General features: G+C 39.4%; 2 protein-coding genes across 2 annotated transcripts; one reads left to right on the top strand and one right to left on the bottom strand.

The window, feature by feature from the left end:
- Nucleotides 1–219: 219 nt before the first annotated feature.
- On the bottom strand, nt 220–7,426 carry LOC138353363 (transmembrane protease serine 9-like). The gene is made up of 6 exons (XM_069306361.1): nt 7,274–7,426; nt 6,842–7,062; nt 5,669–6,203; nt 1,868–1,912; nt 1,395–1,615; nt 220–756 (listed from the first exon to the last, which is right to left on the bottom strand). Exons 1-6 carry the CDS (start codon nt 7,314–7,316, stop codon nt 220–222), a joined length of 1,602 nt encoding a protein of 533 aa, XP_069162462.1. The 5' UTR covers nt 7,317–7,426.
- A 2,722-nt stretch (nt 7,427–10,148) lies between these two features.
- LOC123744995 (trypsin-1-like) lies at nt 10,149–11,869 on the top strand. The gene is made up of 3 exons (XM_045725237.2): nt 10,149–10,286; nt 10,471–10,691; nt 11,279–11,869. Exons 1-3 carry the CDS (start codon nt 10,244–10,246, stop codon nt 11,813–11,815), a joined length of 801 nt encoding a protein of 266 aa, XP_045581193.1. The 5' UTR covers nt 10,149–10,243; the 3' UTR covers nt 11,816–11,869.
- The last annotated feature ends 280 nt before the right edge of the window (nt 11,870–12,149 follow it).

Consider the following 12,149-nt stretch of genomic DNA (forward strand, 5'->3'; position numbering starts at 1 on the left):
TTGTAATGAACAAATAAAATCATGTTCATTTATGTTATGAGCCTCATTCATGATATATTATTCATAATATGTTTTGAATGAGGTTCAAAAATATTTTGCAATATCGGTAATTGTTTGACGTTAATGCTTCTTCTAATCATTTTTTCGGTGGAATGAACAATTCATAAAATTTTATATTTATTGACATGCAATTAATTTGAATGTTAATAGTACCACTGTTTACACTGCATTCTGTTTGACCCAGTCGACATGGTAAGACACCTCAGTGTAGACGCCGGGGTAGCCGGGACGAGCGCAGCCGTAGCCCCAAGAAACAATACCGGCCAGATAGGTAGACCCGGTATCGCTGGCTGCAAGAGGTCCACCAGAGTCACCCTGGCAGGAGTCCACCCCTCCCTCAGGAACACCGGCGCAGATCATGGAATCCAAAATCTCACTAGCACCATAATCATCTCGGCACTCTGCGTCAGTCACGATAGGGATTGTCACCTTCTGCAGCACATCAGGAGTGCTTCCTCCCTCGCTTGTGGTTCCCCAGCCTGTGATAATGGAGTCACCAGTGGCTGTATGTCCTTGTTCCGGAAGAGCAATGGGAGCCACGTTATTGTTGAAAGTCAGGGGTGAGGCCAGGTGAAGAATAGCGATGTCACTATCCAGAACGAAGTAGTCGAAGTTCTCGTGAAGGGTGATTTTTGACACGGCAATGGTCTGCTCCGATCCATCATCCGCGCTCAAGTTCAGTTCTCCAGCCACAATCTGTAGCAATAGAATCATAATTTTATTAACATTAATATACAATACCTTATTTCTTAGAGCAAAATAATATAGTATTGATCATTAAGATATAATATTTGGGAATGATTATATTTAATTGTTTAATTTTAAAGGAATATGTAATGAGCAACATGTTTCTGCACCTGTCATCTTCCAGCCCATCCTCCTGTTCTGGTAGCACTTATAGAAACAATGAGGATTATAGTATATATACCGTCGTACAATGAAATTAGAAAGTAGTAATCTGAACTATTGAGTTGGACAAACGGGAAATCTATTTATTACTTGTGTTGCTTAGACAAACTAAAATAACATAACCTAACCTCCCTAGGCCTATTACACGATATTTGAGGCTTAATATAGAACATATTTGTGGCCTCGGAATATTTAAGTGTTTTAGGTGTATTTATTTTAAAAGAATTCCTTACTAGTCAGTATACGACTATCTAAAAGCTAAGTACGTACTTAGCTTATAGTGCCTATCGTGATTAGCTTATCGTGACTACTGACGATCATCACAATAGGTACTATCTAAACACGAGGATGGGTTGCAACTTCACATTTTACTCACCCATGAGTCAAAGAGAAAAACACATTCCTAAAGGAAAGCAATAACTGACCTGGAGGTTTTTAGGGCTGTCATAATTTTCACCGTAGACACAGTGACCAGCAGTGATGGCATGGTTTTCATCATAGATGGAAGCTCCGCAGAAATGGAATGCAGGATTGTAAGAGTTATCCTGGAAGCTGAGTTGGTATGGGAACTCCCCGAGCGTGGCGTCTGTGCCACCAACGATCTTGTAATTGGTCCGAGGGAACCTCAGCCTCATGGAAGGGGCGGCTGAGGAAAAGTGGGAGGAAATTTATGTACAACTTATTAAAAGTAAAAATATATAGTGTCAATAATATGAGATTGTATTCTGTGACGTTCATGAGATCTTGTGTTTATATATATATATATATATATATATATATATATATATATAATATATATATATATATATATATATATATATATATATATATATATATATATATATATATATATATATATATATATATATATAAAAGGATGAGTGAGACGTGAACTTACCGAGAGCCCCGGCGAGGAGCAGACAGAACACGAGGAACTTCATGGCTGGTCACTGGTGGAGAACATCTCCCAACCACCGACGGTATATATACTGGCTACCCGGGATTACCATTCTCTTTATCGGCTCTTATCAGTGAAACCCGAACTTTCAACCCCCCAATGGGTCGATGATGAAATGGAATTATCCTGTGAATGTTTATATATATGTATTCGTACGGAGTCTTGAAGTGGGTAGAATATAGTTGTGAATTAATTGGCAGTACACATCAAAAAGTCAACACCAGCAATCAACAGCCAATTAATGTACAAATATATATTCTACCCACTTCAAGACTCCGGACCAATATAGAAGCATCAAGAGGAAGTATGGGTCTATAGGCCCTTTGCAGTAACTTCCATTCTTCCCTCTCATATATCCAATTTATACTCATTGCACCGTGTTCTGTCTTGTGTTAGTCAAAAGTTTGTTCACCTCATCCAAAACTGTTGCAACATATCACCTCACCCAAGTGCGAGTATATAAGACAAGCTGTTCAATGTTAGCATTAAGTAAAACTCTGTTTAGTGTTTTCAGGTTACAGTTGTGTGTGTGTGTGTGTGTAAACTAAAGTGTTTGAAAATGTAATAAGTTATTACGAAACGCGTTCAAGCGTCGCGTCAGACTAGAAATAAAAATGAATTTTGGAGAATTGATTTTTCAATTACCATTGACACTAAAAAGAAACATAAGAAAATTTGTGTTAGAGTTATTAATCTTGCTTTTTCGGTCATATTTAACAACATATATATATATATATATATATATATATATATATATATATATATATATATATATATATATATATATATATATATATATATATATATATATGAGGCATCCAAAATCAGAGCAACAGTCAGCAAGAAAATAGAAGACGGCAACACAAATAAGGACGATCAGAGTCATCACCAGTGAAGACACAGTTGCCACCAGGGATGCCGATACAGCACAAGCCCTGAGGGAAAAACACCCACCCAGAGCTCCTCGTGACGACAGTGTTCCCCTAGTCGGTGTCACCAGAGCAGAACCCCTGTGTGTGCTCGAATCCATGGTGCATAAAGCAGCTTTATCCTTCCCACCAGGATCAGCAGGTGGGTTCACAGGACTAAGACCCAACCACATCAAACAAATGCTCAACCCTGCACTGGGAGACATTGCACAGGGCCTCCTGGTGGAACAATTAGATTCACCAACACATGTCTAGCTGGCAACATACCAGAGACCATATGGCCCCTCTTTTTTGGCGCTACCCCTCTGTGCCCTGAGGAAAAAAGATAGAGGAATCAGACCGATAGCTGTGGGCAATTCACTCCGGCGTCTCGTCGCTAAGGCTGCTGCTAGAGCAGTTAGTCAGGCAGCAGCCGACATGCTGAAGCCAAAACAGCTTGGGTTTGGCATTCCCCAAGGGTGTGAGTCAGCGGCTCATGCAGCTAAAGCCTACATTGCCAACATTACGGATGAAAAAGCCCTGATAAAGCTGGACTTCAAAAATGCTTTCAATCTGGTTTGATGGGATGCAGTACTCAATGCGGTTCATCGCCTTTTTCCTTCCCTCTACCCGTTTGTAAACTGTTCACTACAGCAAGAACCTAACTCTGCTTTTTGGGGAACATGAAATTGATTCACAAGAAGGTGTCCAACAGGGTGACCCCCTTGCTCCTTTTCTTTTCTGCCTAGTCATCAAGGAAGTCACCGATAACCTGTCCAGTGAGCTCAACATTTGGTTTTTGGACGATGGTACTTTAGCCGGCTCCCGAGCCTCACTCTTGGACGACATAAGAATAATTCAGGAGCAAGCCTAGGCCTCACCCTGAACGATTCCAAGTGCGAAATAACCTCCACCAACCAGCGCATAATAGAGCAAATAAAAGTTGTTTTGCCTGACATTCATACAACCAACCCTGAGGACAGCACACTCCTAGGTGCTCCTCTTGGAAGGAATGCCATCGACGGGGTCCTTGGTAAGAAGATCACTGACCTGAAGAGGATGAACGAGAGGATTGAAGACATCGATGCTCATGATGCACTTTACCTCATCACCAGATGCTTGTCCCTCCCCAGGCTGACCTACTTTCTAAGGTGTTCACCATCTTTCAACAATATTAAATTAGAGGCGTACGACAGCTTGCTGAAATCAACACTAGAAAAAGCCCTCAATCTTTCCCTCAGCGACTCACACTGGAAACAGGCCTCCCTTCCTGTCAGACTCGGGGGCCTTGGCGTGCGCACAGCAACACAAATTGCTGTACCAGCGTTCCTGTCCTCTTCAGTGGGGTCTGACAACTTGGTGAAGGAAATTCTACCTGAGCACCTAGTTCAACAGGCAGGGGTACATGATCCCAGCTTCACAGATTGCACAACCAAATGGGTCTCTCTCGCAGGACCAGCACCCCTACCACCGCCTTCTGAAGCCCATAAGCAATCCAGCTGGGATCACCCCATTGCCGACCAAGAAGCTGCGACTTTGCTAGAAGCCGCGACAACACCACATGACACTGCCCGACTTAGAGCTGTAGCAGCTCCCCATGCAGGTGATTTCCTATTAGCAACCCCAATGTCAGCAACCGGCACCCGTCTCACACCGCAGGCCCTCCGAATTGCCGTGGCTCTCCGCCTCGCTGCCCCAATCCACACCGAATACAGGTGTATATGCAGCGAGGCAGAGGCCGACAGATACGGACGGCATGGCCTTCTCTGCCAAAGGACAGGAGGATGGCATGCAAGACACGGCGAGGTCAATGACATTATTAAGAGAAGCCTTACCACAGCCGGTTGTCCAGCAGAGAGAGAGCCCCGTTACCTAATGTCCCGCAACTCTGATGAGCCTGTCGGTCGCCCAGACGGAATCACAGTGAACCCATGGAAGAATGGTAGACAGTTGGTGTGGGACTACACTTGCGTTTTAACTTTAGCCAATACCTATGTTGACTTCAGTGCAACACAAGCAGGAGGAGCTGCCAATCACCGGGAAGCAGCCAAGTCACGTAAATACAGAGACCTTGAGCACCACTACAATTTTGTCCCCATTGCCTCAGAGACACTTGGTGCCTGGGGTAAAAGTGCTGCTAGCTTTTTGAAGGAGTTGGGTTCCAAGCTAATCGAAACAACTAGAAACCCTAGAGCTGCCAGTTTTCTTTTTCAGCGCCTTAGTGTGGCATTCCAGAGAGGAAATGCTCACTGCATCCATGGTTCCTGCCCGCCATCTGAGGAGCTGGAAGAGCTGTTCAACTTGTGACAAGCAGCCTTCTACCCTGCATGTAATCAATATTGTAACTTTTTTATGTAATGGCATTTTCAAATAAAGTTAGATAAATATACACACCAAAAGAATAGGGGATGTAGGAGAAGAAAATTTCAAAGTGTTCAGTGAGGATCCACAAGGTCTTCTCTGAGTACTCTTTATTTTCTTCTCCGAGGCTATGGGTCCCTACACTTGCACCAGAGGTGGTACCCCTTCTAGGTATATAATACATATATATATATATATATATATATATATATATATATATATATATATATATATATATATATATATATTATTTGTAATGAACAAATAAAATCATGTTCATTTATGTTATGAGCCTCATTTATGATATATTATTCATAATATGTTTTGAATGAGGTTCAAAAATATTTTGCAATATCGGTAATTGTTTGACGTTAATGCTTCTTCTAATCATTTTTTCGGTGGAATGAACAATTCATAAAATTTTATATTTATTGACATGCAATTAATTTGAATGTTAATAGTACCACTGTTTACACTGCATTCTGTTTGACCCAGTCGACATGGTAAGACACCTCAGTGTAGACGCCGGGGTAGCCGGGACGAGCGCAGCCGTAGCCCCAAGAAACAATACCGGCCAGATAGGTAGACCCGGTATCGCTGGCTGCAAGAGGTCCACCAGAGTCACCCTGGCAGGAGTCCACCCCTCCCTCAGGAACACCGGCGCAGATCATGGAATCCAAAATCTCACTAGCACCATAATCATCTCGGCATTCTGCGTCAGTCACGATAGGGATTGTCACCTTCTGCAGCACATCAGGAGTGCTTCCTCCCTCGCTTGTGGTTCCCCAGCCTGTGACAATGGAGTCACCAGTGGCTGTATGTCCTTGTTCCGGAAGAGCAATGGGAGCCACGTTATTGTTGAAAGTCAGAGGTGAGGCCAGGTGAAGAATAGCGATGTCACTATCCAGAACGAAGTAGTCGAAGTTCTCGTGAAGGGTAATTTTTGACACTGCAATGGTCTGCTCCGATCCATCATCCGAGCTCAAGTCCAGTTCTCCAGCCACAATCTGTAGCAATAGAATCATAATTTTATTAACATTAATATACAATACCTTATTTCTTAGAGCAAAATAATATAGTATTGATCATTAAGATATAATATTTGGGAATGATTATATTTAATTGTTTAATTTTAAAGGAATATGTAATCTGCAACATTTTTCTACACCTGACATCTTCCAGCCCATCCTCCTGTTCTGGTAGCACTTATAGAAACAATGAGGATTATAGTATATATACCGTCGTACAATGAAATTAGAAAGTAGTAATCTGAACTATTGAGTTGGACAAACGGGAAATCTATTTATTACTTGTGTTGCTTAGACAAACTAAAATAACATAACCTAACCTCCCTAGGCCTATTACACGATATTTGAGGCTTAATATAGAACATATTTGTGGCCTCGGAATATTTAAGTGTTTTAGGTGTATTTATTTTAAAAGAATTCCTTACTAGTCAGTATACGACTATCTAAAAGCTAAGTACGTACTTAGCTTATAGTGCCTATCGTGATTAGCTTATCGTGACTACTGACGATCATCACAATAGTTACTATCTAAACACGAGGATGGGTTGCAACTTCACATCTTACTCTCCCATGAGTCAAAGAGAAAAACACATTCCTAAAGGAAAGCAATAACTGACCTGGAGGTTTTTAGGGCTGTCATAATTTTCACCGTAGACACAGTGACCAGCAGTGATGGCATGGTTTTCATCATAGATGGAAGCTCCGCAGAAATGGAATGCAGGATTGTAAGAGTTATCCTGGAAGCTGAGTTGGTATGGGAACTCCCCGAGCGTGGCGTCTGTGCCACCAACGATCTTGTAATTGGTCCGAGGGAACCTCAGCCTCATGGAAGGGGCGGCTGAGGAAAAGTGGGAGGAAATTTATGTACAACTTATTAAAAGTAAAAATATATAGTGTCAATAATATGAGATTGTATTCTGTGACGTTCATGAGATCTTGTGTTTATATATATATATATATATATATATATATATATATATATATATATATATATATATATATATATATATATATATATAAATAAAAGGATGAGTGAGACGTGAACTTACCGAGAGCCCCGGCGAGGAGCAGACAGAACACGAGGAACTTCATGGCTGGTCACTGGTGGAGAACATCTCACAACCACCGACGGTATATATACTGGCTACCCGGGATTACCATTCTCTTTATCGGCTCTTATCAGTGAAACCCGAACTTTCAACCCCCCAATGGGTCGATGATGAAATGGAATTATCCTGTGAATGTTTATATATATGTATTCGTACGGAGTCTTGAAGTGGGTAGAATATAGTTGTGAATTAATTGGCAGTACACATCAAAAAGTCAACACCAGCAATCAACAGCCAATTAATGCACAACTATATTCTACCCACTTCAAGACTCCGGACCAATATAGAAGCATCAAGAGGAAGTATGGGTCTATAGGCCCTTTGCAGTAACTACCATTCTTCCCTCTCATATATCCAATTTATACTCATTGCACCGTGTTCTGTCTTGTGTTAGTCAAAAGTTTGTTCACCTCATCCAAAACTGTTGCAACATATTACCTCACCCAAGTGCGAGTATATAAGACAAGCTGTTCAATGTTAGCATTAAGTAAAACTCTGTTTAGTGTTTTCAGGTTACAGTTGTGTGTATGTAAACTAAAGTATTTGAACATGTAATAAGTTATTACGAAACGCGTTCTAGCGTCGCGTCAGACTAGAAATAAAAATGAATTTTGGAGAATTGATTTTTCAATTACCATCGACAGTAAAATGAAGCATTAGAAATATTGAGAAAATTCGTGTTAGAATTATTAATTTTACTTTTTCGGTCATATTTAACAACATATTAAATACATACATATATATATATATATATATATATATATATATATATATATATATATATATATATATATATATATATATATATATATATATATATATATATATATATATACAAAAGCCAATACCAACAAGGTGGTAAACTTGGGCATAGTGTTGCAACACGCATTTGTGTTGCTCACGTGGCCCCACAAAGTGAGCTGATTCGATGAAATAACTATGCCCAAGCTTACCACCAAGTGCCGTTGTAACGTTGGGGATATAGCCTCGGCTACTGATGTCTTTTGTACGGTCACGGTTGGTCAAGTGGTTAAGGTTCCAGGTACGCCAGTTGCGTAGTGCTTCTGGCTGTCTGGATTCGAATCCTTCTGGGGTGTGGAGTTTTCAGTTGCATATTGGCTTGGGGACCATTAAAGCTTGTTTGCATATATATTTATATAAGCTTATTGAAATAACTAGAGACCCAAGAGCTGCCAGTTTTCTCTTTCAGCGCCTTTTCTCTTTCTCTTTAGGAGGCCTGGTCGACGACCGGGCCGCGGGGACACTAAGCCCCGGAAGCACCTCAAGGTAGGTAGGTAGCCTTAGTGTAGTGATCTAGAGAGGAAATGCTCACTGCATCCATGGATCCTGCCCGCCATCTGAGAAGCTCTACAACTTGTGACAAGTAGCCTTGTACCCTGCACGTTACCAATGTTGTAACCCTTTTTGTGCAATGACATTTTCAAATAAAGTTAGATATATATACGCACATACCAAAAGAATAGGGGTGGTAGGAGAAGAAAATATCAAAGAGTTCAGTGAGGATTCACAAGGTCTTCTCTGAGTACTCTTTATTTTCTTCTCCGAGGCTATGGGTCCCTACACTTGCACCAGAGGTGGTACCCTTTCTAGGTTAAAAAAAAAAATATATATATATATATATATATATATATATATATATATATATATATATATATATATAGATATATGGGAAGATGACTCATCATCAGTCAAGCACCATATGCAAAGATAAGTAACTTTCTCAACCCAGCGGCCTTAAGATGACGGGAAACCCTTGGAATGAAAAACAGTGGAAGCCTCTCCTTTTACACTGTTACTACCCAGTGTATTGTACTACCCCCAATACAGTGTACTACCCCAGTGTTACTACCCATAAATAAGTGATTACGGTGTTGAATAACTAGACGTTTTTCTTGTATCTACTTGAGTTTGTTTAAATATTTTTTATTATTTTAAATTACTTAATTTGTCTGTAGATATTCCCTCATAACTCATTTGTATGCGTGCTAGTGGCGTTACAAGCATCTAAAAACTCCTAAATATATAAATAAAAAAATAATTAAATATGTCTATTCTTGTATATAGTAATATAATTACAAAGTGGCTTTCCTTCTTCCTTCGATTATCTGATTTGTGGGTATCTCTCATCGTATTTTCAATGATCTAATTACTGCATTTCAATTCTCGTTCTTACAATGTTTTGATTATAGGATGTCTCTCCTTGTTCTTACAGTGATTAGAACGTTGTGTGAGTCTTTCAACGTTCATATATTTGTCTGATTCATTGCACGATGATTATACATATCTGAAGAATAATAATTCAAACAAGTTTTAACTCTGCTGTTCTGGTAGAATCATTTTTTATTTCATTAATATTTTTCTTTCACTCATTAATTAATTATTAACATTAATAAAGACTGATAGTGATGTAGAAACATTATTTTACAAATATGATAAGAAATATAGGAGAGGGAAGTAGGAGGACCAAATATCAATAAGATAACAGAACGTGATTTCTTGAATATTTTTCACACAAATATGAGATAAGTTTGTTAAAGGACTATTCAGGAAGTATTTGCATCGAGAGGTGTACCAATTTATCTTTAAATACACATTGAGCGTTCACTTTGCTATTTGACTATATTCAAGGGTAAAATATTTCTGCTGGTTGATGAATCTTAACAACTCTCTTATACTGGCCTTAACAACTCTCCCACTGCCAACGGGCGTTAAGCCAAACACCAAACATATCAAGCATCTATTACAACAGGATAATTTCATTCCATCAACGGCCAATTGGGGGGTTGAAAGTTCGGGTTTCACAGATAAGAGACGATAAGGAGAATGGTAATCCCGGGTAGTCAGTATATAAACCGACGGTGGTTGGATGTTCTTCACCAGTGACCAGCCATGAAGTTCCTCGTGTTCTGTCTGCTCCTCGCCGGGGCTCTCGGTAAGTTCACGTCTCACTCATCCTTTTATATATATATATATATATATATATATATATATATATATATATATATATATATATATATATATATATATATATATATATATATATATATAGTATTATAGACAATATATATTTTTTCTTTCAATAAATTATTTATAAACTTCCTCCCACTTTTCCTCAGCCGCCCCTTCCATCAGGCTGAGGTTCCCTCGCACCAATTACAAGATCGTTGGTGGCACAGACGCCACGCTCGGGGAGTTCCCATACCAACTCAGCTTCCAGGATAACTCTTACAATCCTGCATTCCATTTCTGCGGAGCTTCCATCTATGATGAAAACCATGCCATCACTGCTGGTCACTGTGTCTACGGTGAAAATTATGACAGCCCTAAAAACCTCCAGGTTAGTTATTGCTTTCCTTTAGGAATGTATATTTCTCTTTGACTCATGGGAGAGTAAGATGTGAAGTTGCAACCCATCCTCGTGTTTAGATAGTAACTATTGTCATGATCGTCAGTAGTCACGATAAGCTAATCACGATAGGCACTATAAGCTAAGTACGTACTTAGCTTTTAGATAGTAGTATACTGACTAGTAAGGAATTCTTTTAAAATAAATGAACCTAAAACACTTAAATATTCTTAAACAACTAGGGAGGTTAGGTTACGTTATTTAATTTGTCAAGCAACACAAGTAAAAAATAGCTTTCCCGTTTGTCCAACTCAATAGTTCAGATTACTACTTTCTAATTTCATTGTACGACGGTATATATACTATAATCCTCATTGTTTCTATAAGTGCTACCAGAACAGGAGGATGGGCTGGAAGATGTCAGGTGCAGAAACACATTGCTCATTACATATTCATTAAGCAATTAAATATGATCATACCCAAATATTATATCTTAATTATCAATACTATATTATTTTGCTCTAAGAAATAAGGTATTGTATATTAATGTTAATAAAATTATTATTCTATTACTACAGATTGTGGCAGGAGAACTGAACTTGAGCGCGGATGATGGATCGGAGCAGACCATTGCAGTGTCAAAAATCACCCTTCACGAGAACTTCGACTACTTCGTTCTGGATAGTGACATCGCTATTCTTCACCTGGCCTCACCTCTGACTTTCAACAATAACGTGGCTCCCATTGCTCTTCCGGAACAAGGACATACAGCCACTGGTGACTCCATTGTCACAGGCTGGGGAACCACAAGCGAGGGAGGAAGCACTCCTGATGTGCTGCAGAAGGTGACAATCCCTATCGTGACTGACGCAGAGTGCCGAGATGATTATGGTGCTAGTGAGATTTTGGATTCCATGATCTGCGCCGGTGTTCCTGAGGGAGGGGTGGACTCCTGCCAGGGTGACTCTGGTGGACCTCTTGCAGCCAGCGATACCGGGTCTACCTATCTGGCCGGTATTGTGTCTTGGGGCTACGGCTGCGCTCGTCCCGGCTACCCCGGCGTCTACACTGAGGTGTCTTACCATGTCGACTGGGTTAAGGCAAATGCAGTGTAAACAGTGTTACTATTAACATTCAAATAACTGTATGTCAATAAATATAAAACTTTATGAACTGTTCATTCCACCAAAAAAAATGATTAGTAGAGGAATTAACGTCATACAAATACCGATATTGCAAAATATTTTCGAACCTTATTCAAAACATATTATGAATAATATATCATGAATGAGGCTCAAAACAAAAATGTACATGATTTTATTTGTTCAATCCAAATAACATATATATATATATATATATATATATATATATATATATATATATATATATATATATATATATATATATATATATATATATGTATATATATATATATATATGTATATATAT

The sequence above is a fragment of the Procambarus clarkii genome, chromosome 57, assembly GCF_040958095.1.
Source record: "Procambarus clarkii isolate CNS0578487 chromosome 57, FALCON_Pclarkii_2.0, whole genome shotgun sequence".
Lineage (NCBI taxonomy): Eukaryota > Metazoa > Arthropoda > Malacostraca > Decapoda > Cambaridae > Procambarus > Procambarus clarkii.